We start from the raw sequence: 18,456 nt of genomic DNA, 5'->3' as shown, positions 1-18,456 counted from the left end.
CAAGGTCAAGAGTGTCTGTTGATTTAAGTTCTGGATTATTCACATTCTTTCTTCTTGTAGTTGAACCTCTTTAATCATAAGTATTTACCTTCATGTAGAGAAAGTGGACATTGGAAAAAGTAAGCACATACCTAGTTTTTGTTCTATTAGTTTCAGATTTTTCTCTCGTTCATCAAGTTCTTGTTTTTTCTTCTTCATTTCAGGAGACTGAAGATACTCTAATTGATTGTTAAGGTCCTTAGACAGATCGTTCAACTTGTCTACAGCATTACGATACTGTTGAAGAAGATCTGCAAAGAAACCAGACATTTGAGTAAAACTACTGATATCATAAAAGTATTCTGTGAATGGGATCAATTGCTCAGTCAGGATTGACCTCCTGTTTGATATTCAGTATTCAATCTAATTCCACATAGACAAATTTAGGGGGTGCAAATGCATTAAATATACTACTGTAAAAAAAATCACTGCTTCTAACAGATATGATGACCATTATTTTAAACATAGCCTTCAAAAACACACTTTTGATAAAATACTTAAATTTCAAAAACCTTAATTATCCTTAAATTGCTTGTTTAAAAATGTATTGTATTATTCAAATTTGCGACTACTTATAGCCTGCCTGTATCATTTACTAGATACTAAATATTAAATACAGTGACTATACTCTAGTCCAGAGATCAGCAAACTAGTCCATGGGCCAAAAATTTATACAGTTTTAAATGGTTATATTCTAAATGGTTGTAGTGCCACACAAAGATGATCAATATTCATAGCAGTGGACATATAAACACCCAAACATTCTGGGAATCTACCTCCAGAGTGTGCAAATAGACACACACGCATATCTGTGTATGTCTATGAATATATTTATATATTTAAATACCAATTCTATATATGTAACTGCGTGATTACAAGATCCTCATGTTCCTTAATTCTTTATGACTTGTGAGGACCTCTTAAAGGTATCTAGAAAAAAGGCTTCTTTTCTGGTCTAGTAGTACTTCCAATTTCAGAGTAAAGAAATATTTTCTATGCACATAAAATAATACTTATTTTATATGTGAATGAGTTAGAGTCACGTCCAGACTCATGTCAGCGATGCTGCCATTCTTCACAAGACAACATAAAACTTCATATCATTAAGGCTTTAAATCCTATTTTTTAATATAATAAGTTAGTTGTAAGGTTCTTTTACCTTTTAAATACTCAAGAAAGGAGTATACTCAAATGCTTTAAATAACATTAGTCTTGTTATTTATAAGCGCAAAGAATATGAAATATTTCCCATTAAATGCAGCACTAACAGGTTTCATATCTTATGCATAAAAGGGACAGTAGCAGCTTAATTTAAAACATGCCTCTAATTTTTTGTATATGAAATGTAACTTCTATTTACCATGGTGTCTACAAAATTCTTTCCTAACTCATTTAATTTTGCCAAAGAGAAAAATTCAAAATTCACATTCACTTCCGTATATAAATGATTTTAGACCTTTTTATATGGTATGTTGTCTGAACTTTTCAATTATCTGAAAAAAGAACTAACTGATGAAGCTTTACTACCATGTTTCCCCAAAAATAAGACCTAGCCGGATCATCAGCTCTAATGTGCCTTTTGGAGCAAAAATTAATATAATGCCCGGTCTTATTTTACTATAAGACTGGGTAAAATATAATATATAAGACCAGGTCTTACATTAATTTTTGCTCTAAAAGACACATTAGAGCTGATGGTCTGGCTAGGTCTTATTTTCAGGGAAACACGGTAGGAAAACAGCAAAATACTTTTAAAAATCAGTTCATATAAAGAAAGTTCAAATTACAACGCATTAATTTCTGTATGATACGTATTAAGATAATAGATTATTTCATTTTATCTTGGGGAATGACCACATAAGAAAAGCTACTAAATATAATACAAAAGAATTGAAAGGCAGAAGCAATTTTCTCTCCACTGGACGATTTAAGCAGTTGAATAGGTAGGTAGACTTTACTAAAAATATTTAGGTCTCTTCAAATTTTTGAATTCTCCATGATTCTAAGAACTTTATTGGCAAAGAACTGATAAGCACTTGTAACTAAGAAAAAAATATACTAGAATCTCTGCTTTGATTTATTTCAAAATAATCTACCCAGAGACAAGACGAAGGAGGCAAGTTGTGAGGGGGTCGGTGTAACTGAAATAAGAGTAGCTAGGTGATAGGTAGGTCCATAGGAATGCACTATGCTACTCAATTTATTTCCACAAATTAAAACAATATAAAACATCCTTGCCCTCAAAACCATAGCACTTAAATAATCTTGGTCAGTATTTTTAAAAACATTAAGAATGGCTTTACTTAAAACAACAAAAAAAACCAATAAATGGACAGCAATAATTGAGAGATTAAATATTAGAATAAATAAAGCATGATGCAATAAGTATAAATACTGTCTAAGCTTGCCTGCTACATAATACATATTTGGAAGATATGAACATAATAAAAGTATTAATGAGTTTAATGATATCATGATTATAAACTACATATTGATTACTCATTGGTTATTAAAAAAGATTTTCCTTTCTTCGGTTGCTATTAACTTTTTCTTCTGTCCATATTTTGGCTTCTACAATGTCCCTACTTACTTCATTTTAATATATTTTTTTAAAAAGTACTTCTACTTATAAGATCTCTACAGATATAGAAAAAAAGGAAAGTTGGGGAAAAACCCAGTAGGTCTACATCTCATTTGTTTCAGTCCACAAGTTTGCAGGTTTAATTTTTAACATGTCTGATACCTGCATTTATATTCTCTAGTCACTTTCCATTTAACATTATATTCTATTCCATATTACTATTGTAAAAGTCATTTCCCAGATTATAAATTAAAACATTTAACATTTCTAGTGTTTTGCTTCAAAAACAAGGCTGTTATCTTCACCTGAGTGAAAAAAGCCATTTCTGTATTTAGGATTGTTTATTTAGGCATGTTTCCTAGAAAGTCAATTACTGGTTCAAAGAATATGAGTGTTAAAAAACAATTAGTAAATTTTTCTGATTATAAAAATGACACACATTGTTCATTGCGGCAGACCTGGAAAAATAGAAAAGAATAAAAGAGAATAAAATTATCTCAATTATGTAATCTATAAATAAACAATTTTATTTCTACTCTTTTGCCTCACTGTGCAAATAACTACACTGTTCTGAACTTGGGAAAATAATCTAATCTTTCTGAGCCTCAACTTCCTCATCTGTACAACGGGGAGAATAGCAGTAAATGAAACCATTCAGTGATGGTTTATAAAAAGCTTAATAAAGTATATGGTACACACGTAAGCCTTCAAGTATTAGCTACTACTATTCAACTGAAAATTGCTTATTCATGTTATCTACTCATTTTTCTATTAATCTTTGATTTCTTGATATTTAAAGGTTGTTTTTGATACAGGATACCAAAAAATGTAAACACATTTTAAGAAAAAAAAAACTGTAGTAAAATTACACTGATGGTAACCATTTTGAGCACCTCTTGTAAAACTGCAGAAATCAAACGTGACGTATTCATCTTTTGTTATCAGCATATACTGAGTATTACAGTTTTAATAGTTTTTTCCTTTCTTAAAATGGGTATACATATTTTTGGCACCCTCTGTAGTAAGACTATAATCTGTCTACCATATGTTGCATCTTTCTCCCTAGTCTGTTATTTACTTTTCTATTTTTTCATGGTACTTTAAAATTTTATGTGAACTTTTAAAAACTGTAAAATATTTTTTCTCACTTCTTCCAGTACTTCTCTCCAATTTTATTTAGATAGGGTTATCAGGGAAGTTTTCTCTAAAGGAGTGACAGACTACGGAACTAAAAAGAAAAGAAGCAAGTCATGCATGTCTGGCGCAAAGTCACTAGGTAAAGGAACATTAAATAAACTCTTTCTTTCAATATTAAGCTCTCTTTTATTTCTATGTAACTGTACCAAGAACTTCCTGAACACAGCTGAAGAATAGTACATATTAGTTTTCTTTTTCTGTGTTATTTTTGGAAATAGGTTTGTTACTAGTTTCATAAAATAACCTGTATTGTCCCTATTTATCTGTATTCTGCAACAATTTATATTTAAAAACAAACAAAAAAACCTGTAAGATAGAGTTAATTTTTTGAACACTTTCTCAGGTAATGGTCTATATAAATTTTCTGCCTTATTTAATTTTGTTCATTTGCAATTTTCTGGAATTTAGCCCATTTTATTTGGAAATACTATCATATATATTGGCAAATATATTATTGGCAAATTATTATTTTTATATATAAAATCAAACCTAAGAAATCTCTATGTCTGAATATATCCTGGGAGCCATTATTCCTTTTATATTTGTTTTGCCCAAAGATCATTTCTAGGAATTATGTATTCAACGTAAAGGTTTTCTTTTTCCTAATTAGTTGTACTTGTTTCTTGAAATCAGTTTTCCTCCTGCCATTTGAGTTGATTAGTTTATTTTCTTTCTCATTTAATAATAAAAGCATTAAACTTGTAGGTTTACATTTGATTTCAAATGTCTTCGTATCTCCTAGGTCTAATTTGTAATGCTCTTGTACTTTCTAATACTTAAACTTTTTCTTTTTTGATGAAACAATAGTTTCTAAATGTCTACTATTTGGAGTTCCATTGGGAGGAAAGGAATAAGCTAATTTTAATTCTATTACATGTTGTCATAAAATGTCCTAAGTAAATTTTGCTTTTTATAATTTGTAGTCTCACTGCAGCTGAGTAGCAAAGCAATTTCATCAACTGAAATTACGACCAACTTTGGTGACATATTCTATAAATATCTAAAAAGGTAATGGCTGGTATTACAACTTATTAAGTGGAAATTCCTTTTTTTTTTTTTTTTTTTGATTAATGACCTGTCATGGAATAACAGTTTCTCATAACAATGTTTCTATCTTTGTATTATGAACAGTTTTAAGAATTCTGATTGTGTAACTTATTATAATACATCAAGTTTATTAACTTTTGCACCTCTAGTATAGAATATATCTTTATCAAAATGAATTTATCTTTGTCCTTTAGTGCCTTTGCCTTGAAAGTAATTTTAGCATTAATACTGTTACTGGAGATTTCTTCTATTTAATGTTTACATTACATTTTTGTTAATTTAAGATGTTTACCTTGTAGCATTTTGTTTAGAAGGTAGATTTCTTGTAAAGATACAAAGCAGTGTCATGGAGAGATACAAACAATCTTTAGATACAGATTTCTGTCTAGTTTACTGACCACGTAGGTTTGGGTATGTTATTTAAATTTCTACAAGTTTCTCTTTATTCATATAAACTTTGTGATATTTCCTGAAACATATGAAGTACTCAATAAATGCCAGCTATTTTTATATAGCTAGATTTTTTAAATCTAAATGTCTTTGCTTTTTAATGAAGGAACTCAATGTATTTACGTTATTCAAGTTCTTATTTCTAATCATCTTATTTTATAATATGTAAATACTAATTTTTTACATTCTGTTTTATGCTCTGATTTGCTCTTATATCAAATACTATAATGCAAAACACCGTGTAGGCAAAATTATTTACAAGACAAGCACTCTGCTTTTAACTGTGCTAGTACAGACATTTTTTGTGGTGACTGTCTAGTTGAAAACTGTTTTTTCTCTGCAAACATCCTATGATACACAAGGAAATTCCTCAAAGCTCTGTTCTGATTGTTATTCTGGCTGGCTCATTCAGGAGGGAAAATCTCTTCCTAGGAGTTGTAGGAGCTGAGTCCTGTTAAAAGACGCACTTCGGGGTGAAGGTGTAAGGACTTCAAGGCTGCTGAATGTCCCGGAGCCATTCTTGTTTCTGTCTTGGCTGTTTCAAATCTCCTTTGAATCTATGATTTCTTCCAATTTCCTTCCGATACATTCCTGTTTTGCTTAAAGTGGCCAGGGCTGGCTGTTTTTGTTTACAACCAAAAGTATTTTATCCATATCAGTAATCTTTTTTAAAAATAATTTTTATTAGGGAATATTGGGGGACAGTGTGTTTTCTCCAGGTTCCATCAGCTCCAAGCAGTTGTCCTTCAATTTAGTTGTGGAGGGTGCAGCTTAGCTTCAAGTCCAGTCACCATACTCAGTCTTTACTTGCAGGGGACACAGCCCACCACCATCTCATGTGGGAATTGAAATGGCAATTCTGTTGTTCAGAGCTCGTGCTCTAACCAACTGAGCCATCTGGCCACCCCATCCATATCAGTAATCTTAAATTGTCTCATTTGATTTTTTAAAAAAATATTTAGTGCTCAGAAATCTTTAATTACAATCTTTTCTTCCCTTAAGATCTATAGATAATGCTTCACTGTTATGGTGACATTCAGATGCCTATATGAACTGAAAATTCTGTCAATATGGCACCTGGTATTTTAAAAGTTCTACAGGCAATTCATTTTGTTTGCCAACACTGTCATAAATTGTAGTGCTACAGGGATGAGTTGAGGCTTTGTATGTTGATTCACTGCCTCTGACTGAATTGTTTTTTTCTCATTTCTTACCAGTTTGTTTAGATTTCATTTGTTGTCTACAGAGAAGATTTTCGCATGCATTCACTGCCATCATAAATAGAAGTACGAACCTTTTATGTATATTATCTTAGTTTTCTGCATGTTATGATGTTTTGCCATCTTAAAAAACTTTTCTGGCTGGGGAGAGACCGTCCCTCCCAGAGCTAGCCAATTCTTGGAGATAGCAAAGGGCCCAACATGCCTCTACTATACCAACTGCCCAATCCAGAGCAACACCTCCTCTATCTGTCCTGTGCACACTGCCTTAATCATCTCAGGGCCAGGTACCAGGAAATTAGCTAGAGACAATGCCTATAACCCAAAGCCCATTGAAATTACTCAGAGTAGTCAGTGCTAAACTGCTTACCCTTCTTCTGCCTTGCCTTTGCTGCAAAAACCCTAAGAAAGGCTGTGGTCTAAGCACTCTCCTTCCTCTTGTCTCTTGTCTCCTGACCACATTTTTTCGTGTCGCCCTGTGTGATGTGTGATGCCTCCTGTCTCTAGGACCTGTGAGTATAATAAACTTTGTTTTCTTGAGCCCTCTTGTGTCTGCTCTTATAGCTGCACCTGAATGATCATCTCATAAAAGAATACAAAGCAACCTTCTTATCAGTATGTTTCCCAACTACTACTTTGAACATGCCTGGGGGGCTGAAGTTATAACCCCAAACTGGATACTACTTAATTCTTAATACTAGAATAAAGAAATAAACTGTGGTATATTTTACACAAAGAAATAATTACATGTGTATTGTTGAATGAACAAAGACACACAAGAGTATGCATTGTATGATTCCATTTCCATAAGGTATGAAAATGGACAAAATTAACCTATGCTGTTTTAAGAAGGCTGTTGTCCTTTGGAGAGGTAGTTGGGCAATGATTGGAAGAGGGCACCAGAGACCATCTGTGGTGCTGATAACGTTCTATTTCTTAATACAGGGGCAGTGTTCATTTTGTGAAAATTTATCAAGATGGATGTTTATGAAATGTACATGTTTCTCTATGTATACTATACTTTAATAAAAGTTAACAAAATATGGTACATACACATAACAGAATATTATTCAGCCTTAAAAAAAAGGGTATTCTGATGTTTGCTATAACACATATGCACCTTGTAGACATGCTAAATGAAATAAGCCAGTCACAAAAGGACAAATACTATATGATTACACTTATATAATATGCCTGAAATATTTAAGTTCATAGAGACAGAAAGTAGAATGGTGGTTTCCAGGGGCTGGGGGAAAGGAGAATGAGGAGTTGCTGGTTAACAGGTACAGAGTTTCGGTTTTGCAAAATGACAAGACTTTTTGGAGATTGGTTGTAAAATAATGTGAATGTTCTTAACACTACTGAACTGTACATTTAAAAATGGTTAAGATGATAAATTTAATATTATGTGTATTTACCATTTAAAAAAAGTTAACAATAATAAACTACTTTTTCCTGAAAAAGTAGATATCAAAGCATATTAGAACTATATAAAATTAAGAGCAAACAGGCTCTGTAATGGCCTGTATGGGACCTCTTAGAAAAGTACAGGTGACCCTTGAACAAAGTGGGGTTGGGGTGCTGACCAATCCCCAACCCCCTGCCTCCATGGACACCAAAATCCACAGATGCTCAAGTCCCTTATATAACATGGCGTAGAACAATTCATACAGTTCCACATCCACAGATTCCCAATTGCAGATTGAAAACACTGTTTTTGATTCATGGCTGGTTAGATCCATGGATGAGAAATCTGGGGATATGGAGGGCCAACTGTATATTTACTGAAAAAACCCACGTATAATTGGACCAGTGCAGTTCAAACTTGTTTTGTTCAAGGGTCAACTGTATACGTACTTTAGAGCATAGATGTAGAAACAATTACACTGGCTGACTAGAAACAAGGTGACACAGCCTACAGAAGAGAAAATGGGGGAGGAAGGTCACATGTCATGAACAAACATCTTATTCATATTTGTTACTGGTTAAAGTTTTCATTTAGAATATCAATACACATGTGCCAAATAAAGGATTCAAATCAAATGAATAATTGTTATTTAAGTACTTATTCAACCTACCTATTTGTTCCCCTAAGACCACACACTGTTTTGGTACTGGAGCTCCAAATACCATTCCCCGAAGTTTGTCCATTGGAGGAGCTTTATTCTGAAGGCCCCCAAACTTTCCATTACTTCGAATGCGATCTCCATCTCTGGTGAGCAGTGTAGGACAGTGTGTAATTTTAACAACCTATTTTAAGTAAACAGATATTAACTAGTGAGTCTATAAAACTTATTTCAATTGTTCTATGAAAGGGGAAATCATTTAAGGATTCTGAGTTTAGAAATGACATGATCATGCTAGTATTTTCACAAAATTAGTAAGCTACTCGTGCGTAAGATGCACGGGGGATAAAAATAGAGGCAGGGAGATGAATTAGACTAATTCTCAAGTGTTAGCCTAAAGTAGAATAGTGACAGCACAAATGAAAAACAAGTGAAATGGACAGCTTGATTGATAAGAGGAAGGGAGAGTGACAAGCCAGAGCAGTCCGTGTTTCTGAAAGCCACGGCAGTATCAAGGTAGCATTACTAGCTCAGTTTCCTTCTATTATATACAAATATCCAGACGACCAAGGATAGCAAAGAGAGAATATTACACTGAAGAAAACACAGACTGAAAAGTATAGGGCTGAATCTTCAAAGGGCAATTCTATGATTTCAGTTGTGGGAAGTAGAAGAGCTAGTAATGTGAGAGATGGGGGGAACTAGAATTATGTAGTAAAACCTAAGTCCTGGAAAAAAGTAGGTAGAGGTAGTCAAGAATTAAATTCTTCAGATAAGTGACAGAATAAAAAAGACACTAGATTTAGTATTTCATGATCTTTAAGAAGGTTCTTTCGAAAAGGTCTAGGAAATATAAAAAAATAAAATATTTAAGTTCACTGGTAACCAGAGAAGCAGAATTTAAATGAGATATTTTCACTACTAAAAATGTAAACACATACACACACACGCATGCATGCACCATACACCACACCACATGACACCCAAGACTGAGTGTTGGGAGAGCTGTGGAGAAAGAGTCTTCTTGTATGAATCTGCTCTGGGACAGTCCTTCTCAAAGGAAAAATGTGTAAGTGTTAAAAAGTTTAACATTATGCATGACCGAGCAATTCCACTTCTAAGAATTTATTCTGAAAAAATAATCACAGATATGAACAATGTGCCCTGAAACACTGTTTTAATAATGAAAAACATAAAACATGTTTCAGTAAGTTACATAAATGGCACATCCACCCAATGATACAGAATACATAGATTAAAAACAACTGAAGATTATAATTTGACACATAAAAATACCTATACCGATCTAATATTGAAGGTTAAATAGTCTCTGAATTATAAAACTAAAAGATTAAATAAAACCTGATATTTTAAAAATGTTAAAGTAATAATAGGTCATGTAATAGAAAAATCTTAACTAGTAGTTACTCTTTTAATATAATTCTAGGGGTACTTTACAAATGTTTCTCCATCAAATTGGATACTTAGAAAAAAATTTTAATGTAATAAGATGCCTATTTGAAGAAAACCTATGAATTCTTTGGTAAAATTAATCTTTTAGTAAAACAAACAATATCTTACTTTCGCAGTTTTGGTTTGGATTTATATGTTTTCTAAAAATGAACATTAAAAATACAAACTAGATTCACGAACTATCCATTATCAGGATTCAGGCCATGTTTTTAAGGATTTAATACCATCTTAAATAACAAACACACTCAAATTTACAGATTGTCTATTCTCTCTTAACAGATTGACAATATGAGTTATAAGCCTCAGGCAGAAAGGACAGGTTGGCTCCCCCCTTTTACAACAATTCTGCAAACAATATATTTAGGGATAGTTTTTCAATGCTCAAAATAATCTCCAATCTTATGATTCTATCCTACTAAGTACTCTATTAGGACAAAAAAGATGACAGCTTTTGTAAATTCAGTGAGTGAACAACAGCCCTACATCTCCAGGAAATACCTATTCACAACTGCTGTAGGAATTAGTAAGGGGTGGAATAAACAAGGGGTTGAAGTAGGATAAATGGCATGAAGAATTTAGGAAGAGAAAACAGTAACAAAGACTACTAAAACCTAACAATGTTACCAAGGAAATGCCATAAAAACCTTTTCCTCAGAGGAGCTTTAAAACAACATTTAATTGTTGGAATTATATAGTTATCCAAAATTTTAGAAGCAAAAAAATCAATATGTGCTATACCAACTATGAGGAACATGTACTGCACCTGCTTTTGTCACATATACTCTATTACATTTTTTGAAGTTATCTATTGGTGTGTTTCATCAGTTCTAGAGTTTTCAGCCATTAGTGTTTCAAATATTGTTGCCTATGATCTTCTTCTCCCTCTTCTCTTGCTACTATGATTAGACTTTTGTTGAGATTTTTCTTATTCTATCCCCAAAATTTCCAACCTCTCTCTTACATTCCTTCTCTCTGGGCCACAGTTTGGATAATTTTTCTTACCTACTTTCAAATTGACTAATTCTCTCTTAAGCTGTTAAACCTGTCCAGTGAGTATTTATTATTATTTTTTTAATTTTTAGAAGCTCTATTTGATTTTTAAATTGACTTCCTCTTTCCTCATTTTCAACAATTTCATTTCTTAAACTATATTAAACATACATAAAAATATTTGGTCTTATGTTCAACATGGAAATTTTTTCAGTGCTAAGATAAAGGTGAATTCAGAGAGCATCTATGTTTCCTCTGATCAGATACATAAGGATACTATCAGTCCAGCACCATATGAAACCAAATGTTTATCTTGAGTTTTTTTCAGACCATCCAAGTATTATGCGTGCAGGCTGCAAACAGACATGAGGGCCAATTTGTTTATATTGATGAATTCTCTAGGAAAACAATTTAATACTTTTCTTTTTTATTAGCATTCTGCATAGTAGTGTGCTGGAGGCAGCATTTACTGGGTCATGAGAGCCAGGTCTCCTGAATGCCTCATTCAGTTACTGCACATAGGAGCTGGAAATCAGCCATGATATGAGTATTTACACCATGGGACTGGCAAAACAACCAGGGTCCCACCACAACACACCCCAGACAGCCAGATGTTGAACATTTAATAGCATACCACTGTGTCTAATACATGGTGGGTGTGCAAATATCTGATTGAACTAACAAGAATCTTCTAGTTATTACCCAATCTGTTAATTCTATCCTCACTAGTAAGTTTCTCATCTTCTAATAGATTCCATGGTGTCATTACATTTAATGGGTATGGTATCTGTTCTGTAATTCAGAACATGTAAATATGCTAATCACTACTAGAATATAGCAAGTCCCCCATTCACAACTGTTTTCTGGTATATTATAGCCATTATTAGGTTCACAAGAATCATTTCTGAAGATGCCAAATACTAACCCCCAACTAGCTGTACAATTTTCAATCATCTCACTAATTTAGCTTTCCTAAATTTAAGATACTTTTATTATTTCTTCTTAACTAGACCCAAAGAAAAACTGCTCTGACTAGTTCTAGTTCTGCCATGAATCAGTAGTGTGGTTTGGTACATTGTTTTTTTTTTCTCCTACATTAATAATTTGTTTTGAGTGTAAAGTTTTTCATCTAGAAAGCAAGGGTAGATAGTCTCCAAGGTACCCACAATTCTAGAATACAATGTTTATAGATACTGGCTCATATTTTAAACTGTTTACTTTTCTTATATAATTACAAACATTCTTACTCATTTTCAGTTATAATAATTTGAAAACCTGTGTTTTCCATACATGCTTATCACCCAGCATTTCTAAGCCCCTAATACAATGCTTATTAAATTTAATTACTTCTTGTGTATCAAAGAATTCAAGATCTTCGGATCACAGATCCAAAGAGAACTTTCTTTACTGAAATTTTACCTTATCTAGGCTTTTTGCTTAATGCTTTACAAGTACTATTTTATTCAATCTTTACAATAGCCCTCTGAAAGACCCTACTTCAGAGTATATTTCTTTTTTAAGCAAAATTTAAAAGTAATATAGAAGTGATAATCCTTCTTAATGTATCTAAAACTATACAACATATTCTTCCAGTTTGTTTAAAGTACATAACCTTATTTATTAAAAGGGCATCATCTTATACGTTATAATTTTGCAACTTTTCCACAAAACATGTTTTGTACATCTTCCTTGCTAGGACTTATAAGTCTATTACATTCTTTTTAATAGCTACACACTACTCAACTGTATAAATTACTATAGTGAATTTCTCTAATCCAGACTGATGGACATTTACACTGTTTCCAAAGTTTCCCATTAAAAATTCTTTAATATTCACATGAATATTCTTGTACACCTCTCTTCCTAAACTTGTGGGAGTATGTCCGTAAAGTAAATTATTTTAATATCCTATGATGGCCTAAAGATTGTTGCAAATGTTTGCTTCTTCTCTCATGGAGAAGGGAGAGTCTATTCCCATCTCCCCCCCACCCCCCACACTTGGATCTGGGCTAGCCAAATTTTGACCAACCAAACAAATGTATTTTCCAAGGCTGGGACTTAAGAGACCAGCAGCTTCTGCCTTCACTGCTTGGAACACCTCTTTTTGGAACCCAGATGCCATTTTAAAAAAGCCTAAGTAGTCACGTGGAGAGGCTCATATGGAGAGATCCAAGTCTGCCAGTCTACAGTCCCAGCTGAGTGTCTAGCCAGCAGCCAGAATCAACTAGCCAGTATGAGTAGAAGATAAACTAAGGAAGGAACTAATTTCAAGGAAATATTTCTAACCCAGGACTTGCTGGGTAGAAGAACTGTTTTTCATCCCTGGCCTGTTCGGCAAACAAAATGTTCTTGAAAAAGAAATGGAGAGATCCAACGCACAGCCAGTAAAATGTCTGTGAGTCAAAATTAAGTCAAGGATGTCTCTTTGTTAAGAACTCAGATTTAAGGCACTGCTTCCTAGATCCTCTAGATAGACAAAAGGGTTTTAAAGATATTAATAGCATTATCTCACAGTACTCTGGGGTTGGGGTGTGTGTGAGAATAATAATCCCAGCAGACTATGCCAGCTCAGCTTCTGGCTTATTCCAGCCGAATTCCCAAATGGCAACGAATTGCTAGCTGTGTGAGTGAGGCATTCTGCAGCTTCCACCATCCCAAGTGCAACTAGCCATCACTGCAACCAGCTAACACTACTTGGAGAAACCCACAGAGATATGAGCACTAATATGTCATTATGTTTGAAGCCACTAACTTTTGAGTGTTTGTTATGTAACAACAGAGGACTGAAACATTTATATTGCCAAAATGTGCTGTTATGTAACAACAGAGGACTGAAACATTTATATTGCCAAAATGTGCCTTCAAAGGTGTTATAGGTTGAATTGTGCCCTTCAAAATTCATACATTGGAGTCCTAACCCACAGTTCCTCAAAATGTGACCTCATTTGAAAACAGGGTATTTATAGACGTAATCAAGTTAAAATATGGTAATTAGGTTGGCCCCTAAACCAATGAGTTGCATCCTTATAAGAAGGGACATAGTTACACACAGATGTGAACAGAAGAATATGACCGACCATCTGCAAGCCAAGGACAGAGGTCTGGAACACATCCTTCTCTCACAGCCCTCAAAAAGCATCAGCCTTGTCCACACTTTGAATTGGATTTCAAGCCTTCGGAACTGAGAGACAACAAATTTCTATTGTTTAAGCTACCCAGTCTGTGATACTTGGTTACGGCAGCTCTAACAACTAATAAACAAAGGCTACATAAAATTACATTTCCACCAACATTATCTGAGTGTAAGCTTTTTTCCAATACCATCATCAATGACAGACATCAGTTTTGAGTCTTTGATAATTTCATAGCCCCAAACCACGTTTCATTTTAATTTACATGTTGGTCCCATTCATTCATATATTTTACCCAATTTTATGTTGCTTTTCAACATGTAGGATTTAAATTGGTTTTGATAGGTTACTTAGTTATTTGCACATGTATCATAATGAAATTACTTCTATATAGGTCTCTAATACATTAAATTAAAAAATATATAGTTAGAGCTAAAATTAAAAAAGAATTCAAATACATACCTCTTTCCTATAATGATTGGCAGCATCCAAATTATCCAAAATAATGGTGTCTCCTAACAGCATACCAAATACTAAAACATTCAATAAATACATTTTTAAAATTAGGACATTGTTTTTGGTCATACTAAAATATGAACACATTTCAATTTTTTTTTTTACAAAAGACTGCTAACATTAGGATTTTATTCAACACTTTCCTCTAACAGGAAAAAAAGAAATATTAATAAAACTATCACTTATAAATTAAATAAGAACAAATTCCATAATCAGTAATTTATATATGTGGATCACAAACGTAACATCTATATAAAGCCACTGCAATTTCCTTTACCTGTTTCACAATGTTCTACGTTATCTGGAAATGTTAACAAATTTCGGGCAAAGACTGGATCTCCAATGGGTCTAAAAAATAATTTTCCATTTCGGTAATGAGGTAGAGGTCTGAATAAAAAGAAATTTTAAAAAAGTATTAAAACACACACAACTTTTTAATTAAAAAATACAAAATATGAAAAACATGCATATATCACATATTATTGTCATCGTTTAATCAATTCCTTATCCACAAGTGAAACTCCTGAATGATTAACTATAGTGCCCTAAAATGAAAACAGTATTTACCATATAAAAATATCTACTTAGTTTTTTCTGTACTACCCTCAATTAGTTTATAAAATCTATATAAACTAGCTGTTTAGTTTGACAAGGAAAGGAGAAAAGCACCCTCTAAAGCTGACCCTAAAAGAGGATGCTAAAGATATGACTGTGTCATAGGGAGAGGGCAACAGAATGGAGGGATAGGGGGTAAGGACCAAGACTGAGACACAAGTGGGAGAGTACCTCAGTACCTGGCTCTCTGTCCTTCCCACACAGTGTAATGAGCAACTGAAGCCTGGAGGTAACAATGGAATCCAAGAGATGGAGGCTGACTGGGGTGTCAGGACCTTTCCCTTCCACATACTATAGCTTTTACGAAATCTTGAAGGTAGGAGTGGTGGAGGGTAGGCTTGGCTCTAGAAGCTAGTTAACCCAATCCCAATGAGACGTATAATACCAGAAATAGAGAGGATAACTAGTTTCTAGAGCAAACATTAGCTCTAAATACCAAATTCATACTTTCCCTAAATCGAAGATTCTTAAATTGGTCTTCAGGGATTATGGACATAAGAGAAGCCCTCCTGGAGAGAAAATTATTCTCACAAAAGGTATTATTACCCTTATCAACACAGTAATTGCAATCCAACAGGATTTCTTATGTTGTTTAAAATAGATACTGATGAGTAGGTGGGTGAGAAACTTTAGAAGCAGATAGATGAGTTCAAATTCCAATTGTTTCCTTAATCTATTTTTAGATTACAAAATGAAATGTTAGTTTAATAACATAGTAGACTCTTAAAGAGTTATCATTCGCCTTAAAGTCCCTATTCCCATCCAACTGTAGGCCTTACAAAGCTTTGTTTAGAAATCTGAGAAAATTAATGGTCAATATTCTTATACATTTCATTTTTTTTTGTTTTGTTACCCTTTTTCCTAGTCTTATAAGTGAACTTTAAAAACAGTCACAATCAGAGTACACATAAAGTATTTTAAAATTTAGATTAAAAATACCTAATTGGTTTGCGTGGTTATTCCCTAAAAACATACTTTGAAAAGTAAATGAAGAAATAATTACTTAAAGAAATTAGATTCATATTAAAATAAGAATAAAACATCCTAACTAGATGGTCTCTTACATTTCAACTTTGCTATTGGTCGTTCCACTAGAGACCCTCTCTACCTAAATTGCTGCTTATTTTCACATTATATAAATAGGAAAAAGACATGTATTTTTACCCTAACTCCAAATAAAGCAATTTTATATTGTTAATGATAATGAAATCATTCCATACTAGCTGTTGCAAAAAACCAAAAATTTGCTTTGGGTTTGTGTGTGCATGTGCCTGCATTTGTGTGTGTCATATATACAAATAACATTTAATTGGCAAATTAAACATGGCCAGAATATATAACTAAATACACTGTAATACTGATCTTAATGAAGTATACACATTTGTGATGAAGATGAAGATAAAACAGTGTAGATAATTTGAGTCACTTCACAGTTTGTTTTAGGCATCTTTTAGAGAAATCATTTTTAAATTCAGCTCTTTGATAAAAAAAGAAATTTCAGAAAAAGTTATTACTTCCACTTTTTCTAACCTTTTCCAGTCTGGAAGAGTCTTCTTATAAACAGAATCAAGGGGCAACACCTGCTGACGACCTTGGGTTTCATCATAGATGCGACGTGCAGCATCAGTGGTCAGGGTGACAACACAATCCATATCACTCGCCAGATGCCAAGAAATCACCACTGCAGCTCTGTCATCTTCAATTTGTGCCAGGTGTGCAATCTGTAACCCATTTTAAAAATCAAGCATAAAACTCTATATAAAAATGTGGTATTAAATATTTTAAAAGCCAAAATCTAAACAGCAAAAACACTCACATGAATTAAAAAATTATCACTAAAAACCTACTGGTTTGAATATTAAACTGTCTATTCTGCTGTTACATTTTGGGAAAACTGTTCCACAGATTAAATTCCAATAAATTTGCAAATGAGCAAACAAAAATATTTGGAATATTATCAGCTAACTAATGATATACATTTTTTTCACATTTAATATCACTACTATTGGTATATGTCTTAAGTAATCATAAAATAAATTTAAATAATATACACATACAGTAAATGAAGTTTTAACATTCAACATAAATTACATGGCATACCCTTCTAAGTAGATATTTTATTCTAATACTATATATTTATTTCAGAAAACAAATCTAAATGTCACAAATAAGAATCATTTCTTCTGCTTGTAAGAATACCTTGGAGCTTAGGACTAATGCTTTAGTCACAAGAATTCTTGCTGAGTCCAACAAGGTCGAAATTTTGTGTTCAATTTCAAAACCTCATTCACGGCACTGAAGGGTGATGGTGTCACATCTACCCTTCATTCTTATGTGAAATGGGGGCAAAAAACCTGTCCTAGCAAATGAGAAAGTTGTGTGTCACTGGTAAAAACATCATGTCTACCCTTGTATTTCCAATTTTCTTGAAGTTAGTGGAAGAAAGGTAAGAAAACAGACATGCAGAGAAACTAGCACATATAAATCAAGATAAAAAAAAGTTCTAGCAAAGAAGAGTTAGCAGAGACAAATCAAATTAAGTGACCTCATTCTATTTCAGACCACAAGTGTTAGGACAGGTGTCCATTTTGTGACTGTTCACAAGCACCATAATCTTAACTGGGGTAATTAATTCAAAGCAAAGATATGATTGGAAGCTTTCACTAGACTCCTTAATACTATACTTTCTCCTTCAACTTTCAGGTGATAAAAAGTATACACAGTATTGTATTTTACTTTCTCAAAAATTTAATCCTTTCTAAGACATGAACTTTTTTTTTTTTTACCTTGTATACCACATACAATGTTTTGTTCATTCAAGCTTTAACTACTTTTTCAGTTTTAAGTCCACCCTAGCCATTTTCATGGATGTTACTAATTCTTTCTCAGGGATGGGAGATGAATGGCACTTATTAAAACAAAAAGGAACACAGATGGGATTTCAAGATGTTTGCAATTAGGAGAGCAATGTCCTAGTTAATGGAGGTATTCACAATGTTAAAAGTAGATACACATTATAAATCTCTTCTTGTCCCGTACTATATTCCACTTATTTATCCTAGTTTTAGGATAAATGCCAGGAAGAATTTTTTTTTAAGGAACCTACTCATCAGTATCTATGTTAAACAACA

The 18,456-nt window shown here is 33.0% G+C and overlaps 1 protein-coding gene across 2 annotated transcripts in view; it reads right to left on the bottom strand.

Moving 5' to 3' along the window:
- Positions 1 to 18,456, bottom strand: part of SMCHD1 (structural maintenance of chromosomes flexible hinge domain containing 1) — a gene marked incomplete at its 3' end in the record, with an annotated part of 146,327 nt that overhangs the window by 9,987 nt on the left and 117,884 nt on the right. For both annotated transcript variants that reach the window (XM_081079113.1, XM_081079114.1), the window contains exons 42-46: positions 16,856 to 17,046; positions 14,988 to 15,097; positions 14,657 to 14,727; positions 8,613 to 8,784; positions 132 to 290 (exon numbers count right to left, since the gene is read on the bottom strand). In XM_081079113.1, coding sequence (XP_080935239.1) covers positions 132 to 290; positions 8,613 to 8,784; positions 14,657 to 14,727; positions 14,988 to 15,097; positions 16,856 to 17,046 — 703 coding nt within the window. The remainder of the gene's footprint in view (positions 1 to 131; positions 291 to 8,612; positions 8,785 to 14,656; positions 14,728 to 14,987; positions 15,098 to 16,855; positions 17,047 to 18,456) is intronic.

Source organism: Rhinolophus hipposideros (genome assembly GCF_964194185.1).
Source record: "Rhinolophus hipposideros genome assembly, chromosome: 17".
NCBI classification, from domain to species: Eukaryota; Metazoa; Chordata; class Mammalia; order Chiroptera; family Rhinolophidae; genus Rhinolophus; species Rhinolophus hipposideros.
This window is presented reverse-complemented; position numbering and strand designations above follow the sequence as displayed.